At 45.9% G+C, this 20,330-nt stretch overlaps 1 protein-coding gene across 1 annotated transcript in view; it reads left to right on the top strand.

Moving 5' to 3' along the window:
* Window positions 1-20,330, top strand: part of LOC117510027 (regulator of G-protein signaling 3-like) — a 137,690-nt gene that overhangs the window by 26,688 nt on the left and 90,672 nt on the right. The window contains exon 6 of the mRNA XM_034169632.1: window positions 8,169-8,291. Coding sequence (XP_034025523.1) covers window positions 8,169-8,291 — 123 coding nt within the window. The remainder of the gene's footprint in view (window positions 1-8,168; window positions 8,292-20,330) is intronic.

The following is a 20,330-nucleotide window of genomic DNA, read 5'->3' as shown; positions in this document are numbered from 1 at the left end:
ATGCTTTACATGGGTCTCAGGATCCAGAGAAAAGATGAGTATATCGTCTAGATATACGAAGACAAACCGATGCAGGAAGTCCTGCAAGACGTCATTAACCAACGCTTGGAATGTCGCGGGCACGTTGGTGAGGCCGAAAGGCATGACCAGGTACTCAAAGTGACCTAACGGGGTGTTAAATGCCGTCTTCCACTCGTCTCCCTCCCGGATCCGAACCAGGTGATAAGCATTTCTAAGATCCAATTTTGTGAAAATTTGGGCTCCATGAAAGGGCGTGAACACTGAATCCAACAGAGGTAACGGGTATCAGTTGCGAACCGTGATCTCGTTCAGCCCTCTGTAATCAATGCATGGACGGAGTCTGCCGTCCTTCTTGCCCACAAAAAAGAAACCAGCACCCATCGGGGGGGTGGAGTTCCGGGTCAACCCGGCAGCTAACGAGTCCTGGATGTAGGTCTCCATTGATTCGCGTTCCGGACGTGAGAGGTTGTACAGCCTGCTGGACGGGTACTCAGCGCCCGGTATCAAATCAATGGCACAATCGTACGGACGGTGCGGGGGCAGCGTGAGTGCCAGATCTTTGCTGAAGACGTCAGCAAGGTCATGGTACTCGGCTGGCACCGCCGCCAGATTGGGGGTAACTAAAACCTCCTCCTTAGCTGTCACACTGGGTGGAACCGAGGATCCTAAACACTCCCGGTGGCAGGTTTCACTTCACTGAACCACAACCCCAGACGACCAATCAATCCGGGGATTGTGTTTTAACACCCATGGAAAACCCAAAATCACTCGGGAGGTAGAAGGTGTTACATAAAACACAATCTCCTCCCTGTGATTTCCAGACACGACCAATGTCAATGGCTGTGTCTGGTGTGTGATTAATGGAAGAAGGGTGCCATCTAGTGCCCGCACCGACAATGGTGACGGCAAGGCCACTAGAGGGAGCCCAACCTCCTTTGCCCATCTGCTATCCAGCAGATTCCCCTCCGACCCCGTGTCCACCAGTGCTGGGGAGTGAAGGGTTAGATCCCCACTCAGGATCGTAACTGGGATGCGTGCAGATCGTCGGGTACTCCCCACGTGAGTATTATGACCCACCCTTAGCCCAGTCTCTAAGGACGGGTGCTGCTGTATTGACCGTTTGGGGCAGTTTTCTGCATGTGCTCGGTTGAGCTGCAGTGAAACACTCCCCACGGATCAGCCTCCTTTGTCTCTGATCTGATCACCTTTTAGCCCTGCTCGTTTTCCATAGCAACGTCAGCAGGGGAGCTGTCGTCACGTGGAGTGCCCTGGCTGTGGAGCGTGGGGAAGACGGCTCCCTTTCGGACCCGGGGGGAAGAGGGACGGCTTGTGCCTGACCACGCCCTTTGTCTCGCTCCCGTCGGTGTTCTGTTAATCGGTTGTCTAACCGTATAACCAGGTCGATAAGCCCGTCTAAATCCCGCGGCTCGTCCTTCGCCACCAGGTGCTCCTTAAGGACCAGAGACAGTCCGTTTACAAAGGCAGCACGGAGCGCAACAGCATTCCAGCCGGCTCGCGCTGCCGCGATGCGGAAGTCGACTGCATACTTCGCTGCGCTCCGACACCCCTGTCTTATCAACAGCAGCACGCTTGAAGTAGTCTCGCCTCTATGAGGGTGGTCGAACACCTGTCGGAACTCCCTCACAAACTCAGTGTAAATCGTTAGGAGCCATGAATTCTGCTCCCAGAGCGCCGTAGCCCAGGCACGTGCCTCTCCTCGAAGCAAATTTATAACGTAAGCCACCCGGCTAGCGTCTGACGCGTACATGACGGGACGCTGTGAAAAGACGAGCGAGCACTGCATCAAGAAGTCCGCGCACGTCTCCACACAGCCTCCGTACTGCTCCGGAGGGCTTATGTATGCTTCAGGGGAAGGTGGGGGGGTTCGTTGAACGACCAGTGGAACGTCTGTTTCTGGCAATCGGTCAGTAGGAGGAGGTGCTGCAGCAGCGCCCTGAGCCTGCGCTTCCACTTGGGCGGTGAGAGCCTCCATCCTTCGATTGAGAACAACGCTCTGCTCAGTAACTAAGTCCAACCGAGAAGTAAAAGCGGTTAAGATGTGCTGCAGCTCACCTAACACGCCTCCTGCTGGCGCCTGTGCACCTCGCTCTTCCATTGGCTGTTCAAGCGATGGTTGATGCCCCTCAGGATCCATGACGCTGGCCGAGAAATCCTGTTGTGAAAGTGTAGGAACACGGACCCACAACAGGGGGCGTAAAAGAACGGGCAATGGATAAGCCAAACAGTAACAATTTAATGTTGTAAATTGTGCACAACGGAATACAGACAATAACCAGTTGGAACTACAGTCAATTACGTTGGGTGACATGTGGGCAGGCTTGAGGATAGGAGACGCCCGTCCAGAACCGAGCCGGATCCCACACGGCCCTCACCGCCAACGGATCTGAAGAACACCGGAGCCGCCAAGTCTTGGGTCCCCAGGTGGTCACCGTTGTTGGGTATTTTCTCCTCCAAACATTTTTAAAACCTTTAACAAGACAAACAGAGTCAAGAAACACCAGTGAGACAGAAAGTCAAATTTTACGCGCGGAGTGCAGTCAGGCTGTACACCAAGGCTACACTAAAGTCTGGCCTGCTTTTCCACTCTTTTTATTAAGAGACGCCCTCATCACATAAACAAAAACTTGTCCTAAGGGTGGGGGTGATGACGCAAGACAAGTTTCTTCCCGTAACATAAACGCATACGTCAATAAGTGCAGCTGTAAGGAAGAACACTTCTTTACACAGGTCAGCACATCTCGTTCGTCTGTTGCAGTTATCAGCTGTTCTGCATCTGCCTGAAGTGTCCTGTCCTTCACACTCCTTCACACTAAGCACCACATCACAACAGTCAAAACGTTCTCTTACTCCCAGTCGTTAGAGGCTGCGAAAACAAAGTTATATTATAATAATAAGTACATCCAGCCCTTCATTCCCAGCTCAGATTGACCCCAGAGTGCTAAAACAAGGTTGAATAACACATACATTCTCGGGGTTAGGTGCAAACAGCACAACACCGTTTTCATAAGAAAGAAGACGAAGGTACAAATGTTTAACAGTGATAACATATATATATATATATAAAATCCTTAACAACCGTCTCCAGCTGTCAGACCTGGTACTGTTGGCAGAGAACAGAAACAGTACAGGTGAGTGTGAGTACGCACACTCAGTAATCCAACAGTCTGTGTTCTGTAAGGAGGGAGAACCTCCACCTCCAATAACACACTCGGACAGCTCCTGTGAAAACCACTTATCTGGTTGGGGTGGGAGGCGAAGCCGTCGCAGTCCACACCAAACGCCAATACAGCAGATAAGGAACACGTCACAGGGAAACGACTGCAATGAGATCAGACTATTATTCAGTTTAAATTCAGCAGAGAAATTACCTCCAAGGTAGCTGATTTCTCGGCGGGGAGGTGGAGTTGCAGTCCGGCTTTTATGGAGGTTGACGTCGATGAGTGACAGCTGGTGGTGATGATGTGACAGCTGTCACTCCACTGGTTTCGGCGCCCTCTCATGCTTGAAGCCCGCACTCCAAGCAGGGCGCCATCTGGTGGTGGTGGGCCAGCAGTACCTCCTCTTCAGCGGCCCACACAACAGAATACACCACAAAGACAAGATATTTAATGTGATAAACTGATAAACTTTATTGTTTTTGTGCAAATATTTTGAAATGGATGCCTGCAACACGTTTCAAAAAGGCTGGGACGGGGCAACAAAAGACTGGGAAAGCTGATGAATACTCAAAGAACACCTGCTTGGAAATAGGTGAGTGTCATGATTGGATATAAAAGGAGCATCCCCAAACAGCTCAGCCGTTCACAAGCAAAGATGGGGGTGAGGATCACCCACTTTGTGAACAACTGCATGAATAAATTGTCCAACAGTTTAAGAACAATGTTCAATTGCAAGGAATTTAGGGATTCCATCATCTACAGTCCATAACATAGTCAGAAGATTCAGAGAATCTGGAGAACTTTCTACACGTAAGCAGCAAGGTCGAAAACCAACATTGAATGCCCGTGACCTTCAATCCCTCAGGCGGCACTGCATTAAAAACTGACATCTTTGTGTAAAGGATCTTACCACGTGGGCTCAGGAACACTTCAGAAAACCACTGTCAGTTAACACAGTTCGTCGCTACATCTACAAGTGCAAGTTAAAACTCTACCATGCAAAGTTGAAAGCCAAACATCAACAACATCCAGAAACACCGCCGCCTTCTCTGGGCCCGAGCTCATTTGAAATAGATAGACACAAAGTGGACATCATGGACGTCGTGCCATCCGGAGAAAAGAGGAAAAAGACCATCCAGATTGTTACCACACAAAGTTCGAAAGCCAGCATCTGTGATCGTATGGGGGTGTGTTAGTGCCCATGGCATGGGCAAATTACACATCTGTGATGGCACCATCAATGCTGAAAGGTACATTCAGGTTTTGGCGCAACACACACTGCCATCCAAGCAACGTCTTTTTCAGGGACATCCCTGCTTATTTCAGCAAGACAATGCCAAGCCACATTCTGCACGTGTTACAACACCGTGGCTTCGTAGTAAAAGAGTGCAGGTACTAGACTGGCCTGCCTGCAGTCCAGACCTGTCGCCCACTGAAAATGTGTGGCGCATTATGAAGCGCAAAATATGACAACGGAGACCCCGAGCTGTTGAACAACTGAAGTCGTACATCAAGCAAGAATGGGAAAGAATTCCACACAATAAAGTCTATCAGTTTGAACATTAAATATCTTGTCTTTGTGGTGTATTCAATTGAATATAGGTTGATGAGGATTTGCAAATCATTGTATTCTGTTTTTATTTACATTTTACACAATGTCCCAACTTCATCGGAATTGGGGTTGTACAACCTTCAGATGTTAATTCACAAGTGCCAAAAATTCAGCAGGATTTGTATATCTGCTGTAGATTACTCAAAGGCTTTTGACAATGCCAGATAGAACTTTGGTCCATAATGACAGAGATGGGTTTCCCACCACATGTGATATTGTTAATCAGAAACCTCTACCGTGATCAACAATCAGCAGTCAAGCTTGAGTGTGGAACAACTGATTGGTTTAACATAGAGAAGGGCATCCAGCAGGGCTGCATACTTTCTCCAGCGCTGTTTCATCTTGTTACGACCCAGCTCAGAAGCCATAACAAAAGGCAGCAGGAGGCCGTCACCCCCCACCACCACCACCACCACCACCACAAAACACAGGTCCCACCAGGACCCTGTGTAGTGTGGTTCTTATAAGGGGGTGCGCGACAAAGCGTCTGCTACCAGATTTCCTTTTCCTTTAATATGTGTTATGTCCAAATTATACGTTTGGTTAAACACTGGTTAGGTGCCTTAACAAAGGCCAGAAATGTTAGTGGGTTATGGTCGGTATAAACGGTAATTTTGGCACCGCCACACAAGTACACTTCAAAATGCTTTAAGGCCAAAATTAGGGCAAGTGTCTCTTTTTCAACAGTTGAATAATTTAGCTGATGTTTGTCAAATTTCTTTGAAAAATAGCTCACAGGTCCATCCAAACCAAATTGTCAGACTGCGTCAGGACCAGCCCCCATGTGACTTGCGTCCACGTACAGCTGAAATGGTTGGTTTAAACGTGGGGCGGCCAACACCAGAGCTGCACAGAGGAGCTTCTTCACACTCTCAAATGCCTGCTGAGAAAGAGAAGACCAGACAAATTTAGCACCTTTGCGCAACAGATTAGTTAACGGCGCAACAACTGAAGAAAAGTTTTTGCAAAAACAATGATAATAACCGACCAGTCCAAGAAAATGCACAAGTTCTTTTTTTGTACTTGGGACTGGAAATTCCTCGACAGCTTGAACTTTAGCTGCAACAGGACGGACTTCACCCTGACCAACTACATGACCCAAATAGGTAACAGTCGCCCTCACAAACTCACACTTTGCGAGATTAAAGGTCAACCTCGCCCCTGCCAGATGAGTGAAAAGCTCCACCATGCGTGTTGTGAAAGTGTAGGAACACGGACCCACAACAGGGGGCGCAAATGAACGGACAATGGAGGAAGTCAAATAACAACACTTTACTGTTGTGAATAAGCACAACAAACACAACGGATTACAACAATAGACAAAGAAGTCAATTCACAAAAATGTGTCACGTGGGCAGGCTCGAAGATAAGAGACGTCTGTCCAAAGCAGAACCGGAACCACATGATTTCCTCCGCCACCGAACCCCGGGAATACTGGAGCCGCCAAGTCCTGAACTCCCAGGTGGCCACTGCCTCCGCGTGTCGGATCTGGTACTGCTGGCGAGGAACAAAAACAGTTAAATGTGGGTGCGTTTGCACCCAGCAACCCGTATGGCGGGAAAACCACCTCCACCTCTCGTTGGAAGAATGTCTGCTATTTAACGCACAAAGGTAACAAAGGGTTAATGTCAAAGAACACAGTCGGCTGAGTACGGTACCTTCTAGGTAGAGCGATATCTCGGCAAAGAGGTGGAGATGTCGTCCTGCTGATATACCCCTGCTGATCAGATGATTGGTGACAGCTGTCGTAGGCGATAAGTGACAGCTGTCACCCCGGCTGCTCCTGTGAGGCGGCAGCGCCCTCTGGTGCCTGGAGCCCGCACTCCAGACAGGGCGCCCTCTGGTGGTGGTGGGCCAGCAGTACCTCCTCTTCAGCGGCCCACACAACAATGCGCTCCAAATGTTCTTCCCAAGAGTCACCGTAAACCACCACGTCATCCAAGTACACCGCGCAACCAGACATATCGCCCACAACAGCATTCATCAACCTTTGATACATAGCCGGCGCATTTCTAAGTCCAAATGGCATCACTGTGTAAGAAAACAAACCTGACAGAGTAATAAACGCAGACACCTCACGCACACGCTTAGACAATGGCACTTGCCAGTAGCCCTTCAAGAGCTCAAACCTACTCACAAATTTTGCTGAACCCACTTGATCTATGCAATCATCCATTCTTGGCAAAGGAAAACAATCTGGTTTTGTAACTGCATTAAGCTCATGGAAATCAGAACAAAAATGTAATTTATTATCTGATTTAGGAACCAAAATGCATGGAGAGACCCAACTCAACGCGCTTGGCTCCACAATGCCATTCTCCAACATGTATTTACCTCCGCATCCAGATCCTTGCATCTATCCAAACTGAATCTGTAAAAGCGTTGTTTAATCAGCCTAGCATCTCCCACATCAACATCATGCTCAATAAGATGTGTACGCCCCGACATATCCGAAAACAAACATGGAAAGTGATGTATTAGATCACATAACTGTTCAGCATGGCACCTAGGCAAATCACCAAACAAAACATCCAAATTTGACAAAGCTTCCAAGTTTTTAAGATGCCCATCTGTAAGAGCACTGTCCAAAGTACCAGCTTCACTGTCACTCCCCATGGTTAGCGGCAGTGAGCTGTCCAAGGTACCAGAACTGTCAAACGTCCCAGTAGGTCTACTTGCCATACATACAGCAGACGCCTCAGCACCCTCCATTTGCTGTGACACTTGCCTAGAATAGTAAGGTTTTAAAAAATTGACATGACACATTTGTTGCTTTCTCCTGTGTTCAGGCGTTGATATTAAATAATTTTGATCAGAAAGTTGTTCAAGCACAGTGTAAGGACCACTGAACTTCGCTTGAAAAGGTGACGTGATAACCGGACAAAGGGCCAACACTTGATCACCAGGCAAAAATGAATGCACCTCCAAACACCTGTCAAACAGGGACTTCATTTTATTCTGCGCAGCAGTCATTTTCAACTTGACCAAATCTCTTGCAACATACAAGCGCCTTCTGAACCCATTTGTCCATTGGATATAATTCCCGCTAAGTTATTAAAAGAGGTCTTTACTTCTGTTGGGCCATGCCTCATCTCATTTATCAACAGTTGTCTTAGCTCTGGAACAGTTCCACAAGTGTTAAACATGCTGTTGTCAGACCACTACTTAAGAAACCTAATCTGGATCCCTCTGTCCTGGCCAATTTTAGGCCGTTCTCAAATTTATCTTTTTTGTCCAAGGTTTTAGAAAAACTTGTTTTTATACAGTTGCAAGAGTTTTTAGAACAAAATCAGATTCTTGAAAAATTTCAGTCTGGTTTCAGGTCTCGTCACAGCACTGAGTCTGCTCTGTTGAAGGTGCAGAATGACATCCTCATGTGTCTGGACTCGAAAAGACCCATGCTGCTGGTCATGTTGGATCTAACTGCAGCATTTGACACTGTGGACCACTCTCTCCTCTGCAGACGTTTGCGAGAACAGGTTGGACTCTGGGGCACTGTGTTAAAGTGGTGTCAGTCTTATCTGACTGATAGGAGCATTAGGGTCATGATGAATGATCTCTCCTCCTCTACTGTTCCCCTAACTACAGGCGTGCCCCAAGGTTCCATTCTTGGTCCTTTGCTGTTCTCCCTATACATGTTGCCACTGAGTTCTGTCTTATCCAAACACAATATGTCTTTTCATTTCTATGCTGATGATTTACAAATGTATCTGGCAGTCACACACAACAGGTCCTGTGCACTGCTGTCCATGCAAAATGCATTGTCAGACATTAAACACTGGCTTTCACAGAACTTTTTGCACCTCAATGAGAGCAAAACTGAGTGCATTTTGTTTGGCTTGAAACCTGGTGATGCTCTACCTGACTTAAATGATCTTGCTCCTTACCGTCAGTCAGTTGTAAGAAATCTGGGTGTCAAATTTGATGAATATTTAAAATTTGACAAACAAATTGACAATGTGGTGAAAGCCAGCTTTTTTCAGCTTCGTCTTCTGGCCAAAGTCAAACCTTTCCTTTCACGGACGGACCTAGAAAAGGCTATGCATGCATTCATCAGCTCCAGGATAGACTATTGTAATGCACTGTATGTGGGTGTCAACCAGAGCTGTCTCCAACGTCTGCAGATGGTTCAAAATGCTGCAGCCCGCCTTCTGACAAACACTCGCAAACACAGTCACATTACTCCTGTGCTGTTTAGTCTTCACTGGCTCCCAGTCCGCTTCAGGATTGATTTTAAACTTTTAATGTTTGTTTTTAAAGCTATACACGGACTTGCACCTTCTTACCTGTGTGAGCTGTTAGCTGCACACACACCAACAAGAACTTTGCGGTCCTCCAGTCAACACCAGCTGGAGGTCCCCAGGACCAAGAGCAAACAGTGGGGAGACCGATCTTTTGCGGTGGCTGGGTCTAGACTTTGGAACTCTTTGCCCATTGAGTTGCGCTTGATAAGTACTCTATCTCTGTTCAAAGCTAAACTAAAAACCTATTTGTTCAGAGTTGCTTTTAGTACATAGTTTTATTGTGGTTGTTCATTTGTTGTTGATTTTATGCATTGATGTGAAGCACTTTGGTTCAGTAGTCACTGTTGTAAAGGGCTATACAAATAAAGTTTGATTTGATTTGATTTGATTCTGAACCCACTGACATAATCTATCAGATTTTTAGGTGGATTTGGCTCCTTTAATCTGTCTGCCACAATAGCCAAAGGACCTTTTACTGTATGTGCAAAGACCAACTCATTTGGGCTGAACCCAGGACTCTCTTGAGTGACTTCACGAGCAGCCAGCATCAGCCAAGGCAAACCTTCTTCCCAGTCGCCACCTAACTCAGTACAGTAAGCGTGCAACAGCGACTTCAAGGACTGATGAAAACGCTCCAAAGCGCCTTGCAACTCGGGATGGAAAGCCGTCGCTCTGCTATGCCTCTGCTATGAGCTGCTTCAAGACCTGGCCAAACAGATGAGATGTAAAGTTACTGCCCTGATCTGACTGTATGACTTTTGGAAAGCCACACACAGAAATAAACTGAGTAAGCTCCCGCACCACTGCCCTAGCAGTTATTGTCTGCAATGGATAAGCTGCCGGATACCATATAACTTGACACATCACTGTGAGCAAATATAATGACCAGACCTTGAATAAGGTAAAGGCCCAACACACTCAATTATTAAATGCTCAAACGGTTCAGATGCAACTGCAATTGGACTCAATGGAACTGGCTTCAACATTTGATTAGGCTTAACAGTAAGCTGGGACACATGACATGTTTTAATATATGAAGAAACGTCCTTTTTTAGACGCAGCCAAAAAAATGTCTCAGGACCCGGTCATACGTTTTAGTTACCCCGGAGTGTCCAGACTCATCTTGTGCAACTTTTAACACAGCAGAGCGAAATTTACTGGGTACAATGATTTGAAACACAGGCTCACCGACCATACCCACATGGGGCAACCATTTTCTCACCAACAGTGAATCCTGAAGAAAGTATCCACACGCGCAATCCAGGATGTCACTCGCTGGGCGCACCTGATCAAAGAGGCCTTTTAAAGACATGTCAGCGTGTTGCTCCACCACCAGCTCACTGCAAGACAAGGACACAGGAAAATCAGACAGAGGTACATGAACATTTTTAACACATCTCTCCTTCTTAACCTCAAGTAAGGAACTGGCGCCGCCTCCTTCTGTACAGCTGACCAAGCAACATCCTCCCACAACTGCGCACCAGCCAAACCACTGCCCAATATAACGGAGACACCTTCCATTGGCAATGCAGGATGAACAGCCAAAACTGCTTCCCCGCTGAACAGTTCACACTCAAGCGACCCTTTATCAATCAATCAATCAATTTTATTTATATAGCGCCAAATCACAACAAACAGTTGCCCCAAGGCGCTTTATATTGTAAGGCAAGGCCATACAATAATTACGGAAAAACCCCAACGGTCAAAACGACCTCTAGCTGCAGCATTTTGAATTAACTGAAGGCTTTTCAGGGAACTTTTAGGACAACCTGATAATAATGAATTACAATAGTCCAGCCTAGAGGAAATAAATGCATGAATTAGTTTTTCAGCATCACTCTGAGACAAGACCTTTCTGATTTTAGAGATATTGCGTAAATGCAAAAAAGCAGTCCTACATATTTGTTTAATATGCGCTTTGAATGACATATCCTGATCAAAAATGACTCCAAGATTTCTCACAGTATTACTAGAGGTCAGGGTAATGCCATCCAGAGTAAGGATCTGGTTAGACACCATGTTTCTAAGATTTGTGGGGCCAAGTACAATAACTTCAGTTTTATCTGAGTTTAAAAGCAGGAAATTAGAGGTCATCCATGTCTTTATGTCTGTAAGACAATCCTGCAGTTTAGCTAATTGGTGTGTGTCCTCTGGCTTATGCAAAGGAACAAAGAGCACGTTAAGACCCATACCTCGAACCGGAACCCGCGTGCCTGTCTCCGACTCCACAGACAGCGGCAACACATCAGCTCGGATAAACGAGTCAAACACCCATGTGTCATAGGGAATTTTGACACACCCCTTTTTATCATCTCCCACCAATGAGACAAACCCCTCACGAATGAAAGGCAAGTACGAGTCACATGGTTCAGAGCCCATATTTTTCACCTCAAGTTCCACAGCGTTACGCACCGGCGCAGCTAAACCTACTCCCTTGGGCTTCACAGGAGATGTCCTTGACTTTAGTAGAGCACAATCTGCTTTAATGTGCCCGCGCCTGTGACAATAGTGACACACCCGATTACTATCATGCAAAACAGAGGTTTTTACTTCCCCATTTCAGCAGCTAGGCTGACCAAAGCCCTCAGAGCGCCCCTCTCTTGGCACACTGGAACCAAGACACAGGTTTGGAGTCACATTTTGTAAAAAAGACCTATGAGTCAATACGTACTTATCCGCCAAAACAGCAGCATCTGAAACATTTGTAGCCTTTTGCTCACTAATATAAGTTGCAATCCTCTCTGGTACATAGTTCTTCCATCAAAATCAAATCTCACAGCTGATCAAAGTTTTTAACATTTTACGCAGTGCACCAATGGTCAAACAACGCAGTTTTGTCATGTCCAAATTCCACATAATTTTGATGATCAAGTTTTTTTGTAACACAGAATTTCTGTCTATATGCCTCTGGCACAAGCTCATACACTCTCTCCACAGCGCATTTCACTTTGTCATAAACCAAACTATCTTCCAGTGTCAACGAAGCATACACCTCCTGAGCTTTACCTGTAAACACACATTGCAGAAGCAAGAGCCAAACCTCCCTCGGCCACTTTAACATTGACACCACGCACTCAAACAAAACAAAATATTTATCCACATTTCTCAGTAAATGGTGAAATAAATCAAATACACTTCTTAATGTCAAAGTCTGCTTCACCCTTGATTAACAGTCCACATGCCAGACACACGCGCTGTATCGCACCTCTGCGCCTCTTCCATATCAAGTTTACGTTGTTTTAACTGAATTTCTCCCTGAGATTAGACTGAATTTCCTGCTCTTGGAGATTCATCTCCAAACATCTCATTTCCAACTGCAACTCCAATTTCCGCAAATCAGCGTCAGCTGTTCCAGCTGCCACCTGAGTTACAACTGATGCAGCAGGAAAAAAATACCCTTTGTAACCAGCGGGTCATCAATTTGTTGCTTGATAACTTTTTCCTTATCCCGTTTTACGACTGGGATGTCAAAATGAGCCAGCAATTGTCAGCAGATTATCTTTGACAAAAACATTAAGCTTCTCCCTTGTGGGATTAGCTACAAAACTCTCCACCTCCGGGTCCATGACCAGCCAAAATTATACGCACACACCGCGCCACGTAACCAAACAATTCACACACCAACCGAGGCAATACACTGCAAACTGAAGTGGTACCATGTGCACAGCACAAAGCCCAATGCAACCGTGTCCCCTCTACCCTATACCTACCTAACAAAACTCAACCTAACTAACTTACCTAACTCTTCACGTGGTTTGGCGGCAGGATGATTAAGCACAAAACCAGCGAGAAAACATTTCCTCTGGACTGCTCCCAAGAACACTGTTACACAGCGAACACCAACTGCACCCCCACGACATTATCGAAAAAAACAAACAGGCAGTGCATGAAGCAGCGAAGCCTCTTACCTTACTAGGAGACACAGCCAAAAAACAGAGCCCAATACCCATGTACCAACAGCACCTGTTCCCTTCAAAAGTAGGTCACAGCCAGACAAGCACAAACTGCAAAAAATAAAATGCGCAAAAACCCCAAACTTTACTGCACGCCACAACACGAGTCTAGGAGAAACAAAACAACAAAGAACTGTTCAGACAAACCCCCATTTGTTACGACCCAGCTCAGAAGCTGTAACTAAAAAGTGAGGCACACATCAATCAATCAATCAATCAATCAATTTTTTTATATAGCGCCAAATCACAACAAACAGTTGCCCCAAGGCGCTTTATATTGTAAGGCAAGGCCATACAATAATTATGTAAAACCCCAACGGTCAAAACGACCCCCTGTGAGCAAGCACTTGGCTACAGTGGGAAGGAAAAAGTCCCTTTTAACAGGAAGAAACCTCCAGCAGAACCAGGTTCAGGGAAGGGCAGTCTTCTGCTGGGACTGGTTGGGGCTGAGGGAGAGAACCAGGAAAAAGACATGCTGTGGAGGGGAGCAGAGATCAATCACTAATAATTAAATGCAGAGTGGTGCATACAGAGCAAAAAGAGAAAGAAACACTCAGTGCATCATGGGAACCCCCCAGCAGTCTAAGTCTATAGCAGCATAACTAAGGGATGGTTCAGGGTCACCTGATCCAGCCCTAACTATAAGCTTTAGCAAAAAGGAAAGTTTTAAGCCTAATCTTAAAAGTAGAGAGGGTGTCTGTCTCCCTGATCTGAATTGGGAGCTGGTTCCACAGGAGAGGAGCCTGAAAGCTGAAGGCTCTGCCTCCCATTCTACTCTTACAAACCCTAGGAACTACAAGTAAGCCTGCAGTCTGAGAGCGAAGTGCTCTATTGGGGTGATATGGTACTATGAGGTCCCTAAGATAAGATGGGACCTGATTATTCAAAACCTTATAAGTAAGAAGAAGAATTTTAAATTCTATTCTAGAATTAACAGGAAGCCAATGAAGAGAGGCCAATATGGGTGAGATATGCTCTCTCCTTCTAGTCCCCGTCAGTACTCTAGCTGCAGCATTTTGAATTAACTGAAGGCTTTTTAGGGAACTTTTAGGACAACCTGATAATAATGAATTACAATAGTCCAGCCTAGAGGAAATAAATGCATGAATTAGTTTTTCAGCATCACTCTGAGACAAGACCTTTCTGAGTTTAGAGATATTGCGTAAATGCAAAAAAGCAGTCCTACATATTTGTTTAATATGCACTTTGAATGACATATCCTGATCAAAAATGACTCCAAGATTTCTCACAGTATTACTAGAGGTCAGGGTAATGCCATCCAGAGTAAGGATCTGGTTAGACACCATGTTTCTAAGATTTGTGGGGCCAAGTACAATAACTTCAGTTTTATCTGAGTTTAAAAGCAGGAAATTAGAGGTCATCCATGTCTTTATGTCTGTAAGACAATCCTGCAGTTTAGCTAATTGGTGTGTGTCCTCTGGCTTCATGGATAGATAAAGCTGGGTATCATCTGTGTAACAATGAAAATTTAAGCAATACCGTCTAATAATACTGCCTAAGGGAAGCATGTATAAAGTGAATAAAATTGGTCCTAGCACAGAACCTTGTGGAACTCCATAATTAACTTTAGTCTGTGAAGAAGATTCCCCATTTACATGAACAAATTGTAATCTATTAGACAAATATGATTCAAACCACCGCAGCGCAGTGCCTTTAATACCTATGGCATGCTCTAATCTCTGTAATAAAATTTTATGGTCAACAGTATCTAAAGCAGCACTGAGGTCTAACAGAACAAGCACAGAGATGAGTCCACTGTCTGAGGCCATAAGAAGATCATTTGTAACCTTCACTAATGCTGTTTCTGTACTATGATGAATTCTAAAACCTGACTGAAACTCTTCAAATAGACCATTCCTCTGCAGATGATCAGTTAGCTATTTTACAACTACCCTTTCAAGAATTTTTGAGAGAAAAGGAAGGTTGGAGATTGGCCTATAATTAGCTAAGATAGCTGGGTCAAGTGATGGCTTTTTAAGTAATGGTTTAATTACTGCCACCTTAAAAGCCTGTGGTACATAGCCAACTAACAAAGATAGATTGATCATATTTAAGATCGAAGCATTAAATAATGGTAGGGCTTCCTTGAGCAGCCTGGTAGGAATGGGGTCTAATAAACATGTTGATGGTTTGGATGAAGTAACTAATGAAAATAACTCAGACAGAACAATCGGAGAGAAAGAGTCTAACCAAATACCGGCATCACTGAAAGCAGCCAAAGATAACGATATGTCTTTGGGATGGTTATGAGTAATTTTTTCTCTAATAGTTAAAATTGTGTTAGCAAAGAAAGTCATGAAGTCATTACTAGTTAAAGTTAATGGAATACTCAGCTCAATAGAGCTCTGACTCTTTGTCAGCCTGGCTACAGTGCTGAAAAGAAACCTGGGGTTGTTCTTATTTTCTTCAATTAGTGATGAGTAGAAAGATGTCCTAGCTTTATGGAGGGCTTTTTTATAGAGCAACAGACTCTTTTTCCAGGCTAAGTGAAGATCTTCTAAATTAGTGAGACGCCATTTCCTCTCCAACTTACGGGTTATCTGCTTTAAGCTACGAGTTTGTGAGTTATACCACGGAGTCAGACACTTCTGATTTAAAGCTCTCTTTTTTCAGAGGAGCTACAGCATCCAAAGTTGTCTTCAATGAGGATGTAAAACTATTGACAAGATACTCTATCTCCCTTACAGAGTTTAGGTAGCTACTCTGCACTGTGTTGGTATATGGCATTAGAGAACATAAAGAAGGAATCATATCCTTAAACCTAGTTACAGCGCTTTCTCAAAGACTTCTAGTGTAATGAAACTTATTCCCCACTGCTGGGTAGTCCATCAGAGTAAATGTAAATGTTATTAAGAAATGATCAGACAGAAGGGAGTTTTCAGGGAATACTGTTAAGTCTTCTATTTCCATACCATAAGTCAGAACAAGATCTAAGATATGATTAAAGTGGTGGGTGGACTCATTTACTTTTTGAGCAAAGCCAATAGAGTCTAATAATAGATTAAATGCAGTGTTGAGGCTGTCATTCTCAGCATCTGTGTGGATGTTAAAATCGCCCACTATAATTATCTTATCTGAGCTAAGCACTAAGTCAGACAAAAGGTCTGAAAATTCACAGAGAAACTCACAGTAACGACCAGGTGGACAATAGATAATAACCTTTGTTTACCGTGGTAAACAAAGGTGAACAGATGTGTAGTTCTACCCGCTGCAAACAGATGAGAACTGCTTCTAGAAGAAACCACTCTACCCTCTGCAAGCAAAGGAGAACTGGTCACAAAAAAAACTCATTTCTTTTAACCCCATACTGATACGCGGCCAAAATCACCCAAGTCATCCAAAGGCATACATTTTTAACTTATGGTTCAAATTTTAACCAAACTTATTTCGGACAAGTTATTTAAATTAACGTCACGTGTGAAGTTTTATAAAGTGGAAATATCAGATATATGTTTTAGTTTTAAAGTAATGCGCTAATTTTTAAGGTTTTAGTGTGGACATGCTGTGTCCAGGTGCATTGTGGGTGATAGGATAATCTCAGTACGTTCACGACAGGAGAAATGCATTTGAGACACTCTGATCAGGACAACAGCATTAAACTCTAGTGCCTAAAACTCTTGTGAATATATTCTCTGGGTTTTTGATGTTGATATTGTGTTTGCATTTATTAAATTTCACACATCTTAAACGAAGCAAGTAGCAACACAGATTATCTGGAATTTTGTTTTGGCAAGTTTTCAAGGTCTCTACTGCCATCTACTGGCCAGTAGTGTTCATGGCAGTATTCAAACTGAAGTTGGGCTGATATTTTCAATCACTGTACTCGGTTCCAGGTCAAACTTTACCACAGAACCGCACGGTGTAAAAGTTCAGAGTGCATGATTTATGTTCTCACACACATTGTACATTCAAAAACCACACGTCTGACTCGTGTTTCCAGAAGCAAAATGTAAACAGAAGCTTTTTTTCTTTCAAACTTAATTTACAAAAACTCTCGGTGGGAAACATCAAAGTTTAAAAACAATAAAATAAAATTTACAAGACAGGTCTGTGGTGTTTGCACAGGCACAATGCGAGAGGTTGGACACTTGTAGCGCTTCAGCAGCGGGATACCCTTATGATGGCCGACCAGAATATCAAACAGGTTTGATTTTCATCTGACCATACGATCGGCGATCAGGAGGTGGTCGTGAGATGTTAAACACAGCTTGTTACTCCATGTATACTAAACGACACAGGATGCGCGATTAACCTGAAACTCTCGCACAAATGAAAAATCAGCTCAAAAAGGGCCAAAACTCACACAGGCACCAGTAGATCATGGCAGTGTTCTATTTATTTTGACACCGGTTATATCAGACTGTTATCTACTTACAACGTGGCTTTTTTTTTTCTTTTTTTTGAAAATGCCTTTTTTTTTTTACAAATAAAAAAATGGCATATTTTACAAATGCACATTTATCTGTAAACACCAACACACGACACACCTCACATTAGCGTGTTGATTTACAAATAATGAATCAACCGATCAGTGTTAGCGGAGGCACATTTTACCCAGAATGCCACTTGTCTGTGTTTGTTACAAAACTTCAGCATTAATGCATTATTATTATTAAATTTGCACAAGTGACAGAATTGACATTAATAGAGTTATCCATCCATCCATCCACCCATTTTCTTCCGCTTTATCCGGAGTCGGGTCGCGGGGGCAGCAGCTCAAGCAAAGCCGCCCAGACCTGCCGATCCACACACACCTCCCCCAGCTCCTCCGGGGGAACCCCAAGGCGCTCCCAAGCCAGCTGAGACATGTAGTCCCTTCAGCATGTCCTGGGTCTTCCCCGGGGCCTCCTCCCAATGGGACGTGCCCGGAACACCTCTCCAGCGAGGCGTCCAGGGGGCATCCGGAAAAGATGCCTGAGCCACCTCAACTGACTCCTTTCAACGTGGAGGAGCAGCGGCTCAACTCCGAGCTCCTCCCGTGTGACCGAGCTCCTCACCCTATCTCTAAGGGAGCGCCCAGCCACCCTGCGGAGGAAACTCATCTTGGCCACTTGTACAAGGTCTGTGAGAAAAGTATCCGACCTTTTTATTTTATGCAAAAAATAGATGGATTTGATTCATATGTTTTTATGTCAGCCAAGCTTGAACCTTCGTGCGCATGCGTGAGTTTTTCAGATACTTGTCTCACAGACCTCGTACTCGCGATCTCGTTATTTCGGTCATGAGCCAAATCTCATGACCATAGGTGAGGATCGGAATGTAGATCGATTGGTAAATCAAGAGCCTTGCCCCCTATTCAGCTCTCTCTTCACCACAACGGTCCAATACAGCGACCGCATCACTGCAGATGCTGCACCGATCCGTCTATCGATCTCACGCTCCATCCGTCCCTCACTCGTGAACAAGACCCCAAGATACTTAAACTCCTCCACTTGAGGCAAGGACACTCCACCGACCTGAAGAGGGCAAAGCACCTTTTTCCAGTCGAGAACCATGGCCTCGGATTTGGAGGTGCTGATTTTCATCCCGGACGCTTCACACCCGGCTGCAAACCACCCCAGTGCACGCTGAAGGTCCTGATTTGACAAAGCCAACAGAACCACATCGTCCGCAAACAGCAGAGACGAGATTCTGTGGTTCCCAAACCAGACCCCCTATACACCCTGGCTGTGCCTAGAAATTCTGTCCATAAAAATAATGAACAGAACCGGTGACAAAGGGCAGCCTTTGTGGAGGCCAACGTGCACTGGAAACAGGTTTGACTTACTACCGGCAATGCGAACCAAGCTCCTGCTGCGGTCGTACAGGGACCGGATAGCCCTTAGCAAAGGACCCTGGACCCCGTACTTCCGGAGCACCCCCCAAAGGGTTCCCCAAGGGACACGGTCGAACGCCTTCTCCAGATCCATAAAACACATGTGGACTGGTTGGGCGAACTCCCATGAACCCTCAAGCACCCGATGGCGCGTGTAGAGCTGGTCGAGTGTGCTGCAACCAGGACGAAAACCACATTGCCCCTCCTGAATCCAAGGTTTGACCATCGGTCGAATTCTCCTCTCCAGTACTCTGGAATAGACCTTACCGGGGAGGCTGAGGAGTGTAATCCCCTTATAGTTGGAACACACCCTCCAGTCCCCCTTCTTAAAAAGAGGGACCACCACCCCGGTCTGCCAATCCAGAGGCACTGTCCCCAATCGCCACGCGATGTTGCAGAGGTGTGTCAACCAAGACAGTCCCACAACATCCAGAGACTTAAGGTACTCAGGACGGATTTCATCCACCCCAGGAGCCCTGCCACCAAGGAGCTTTCTAACCACCTCGGTGACTTCGGCCTGGGTAATGGATGAGTCCGCCTCTGAGTCCCCAGTTTCTGCTTCCTCTTCGGAAGATGTGACGATGGGATTGAGGAGATCCTCGAAGTATTCTTTCCACCACCTGACAACATCTCCAGTCAGGGTCAACATCTCCCCACCCGCACCGTAAACAGTGCTGGTGGAGAGCTGCTTTCGCCTCCTGAGGCGTCGGACGCTTTGCCAGAATCTCTTCGAGGCTGACCGATAGTCCTCCTCCATGGCCTCCCTGAACTCCTCCCAGACCCAAGTTTTTGCCTCTGTGACCACACGGGCTGTGGCATGCTTGGCCTGCCGGTACCTGTCAGCTGCCTCCGGGGTCCCACCTACCAACAAAGATAAGTAGGACTCCTTCTTCAGCTTGACGGCATCCCTTACTTCTGGCATCCACCACCGGGTTCGGGGATTGCTGCCACGACAGGCACCAGAGACCTTGTGACCACAGCTACGAGCGGCCGCATCGACAATGGAGGTGGAGAACATGGTCCACTCCGGCTCAGGGTGTCCTGGTGCCACATGCACTTATGGACACCCTTGTGCTCGAACATGGTGTTCTTGATGGACAAACTGTGACTAGCACAGAAGTCCAACAACTGAACACCACTCGGGTTCAGATCGCGGAGGCCATGCTTCCCGATCACCCCCCTCCAGGTCTCACTGTCGCCGCCCACGTGGGCATTGAAATCCCCCAGGAGAACAATGGAGTCCCCAGTCGGAGCACTATCTAGTACCCCTCCCAGGGACTCCAAGAAGGTTGGGTACTCTGCACTGCCGCTCGGCCTGTAGGCCGCGACAACGGTGAGAGACCTGTACCCGACCCGAAGGTGTAGGGACGCAACCCTCTCATTCACTGGAGTGAACTCCAACACATGGCGACTGAGCTGGGGAGCAATAAGCAATGCGACCGCAGCTCTCCGCCTCTCCCCATGGGCAATGCCAGAAAAATGAAG

The sequence above is a fragment of the Thalassophryne amazonica genome, chromosome 5 (genome assembly GCF_902500255.1).
Source record: "Thalassophryne amazonica chromosome 5, fThaAma1.1, whole genome shotgun sequence".
Taxonomy (NCBI): Eukaryota; Metazoa; Chordata; class Actinopteri; order Batrachoidiformes; family Batrachoididae; genus Thalassophryne; species Thalassophryne amazonica.
This window is presented reverse-complemented; position numbering and strand designations above follow the sequence as displayed.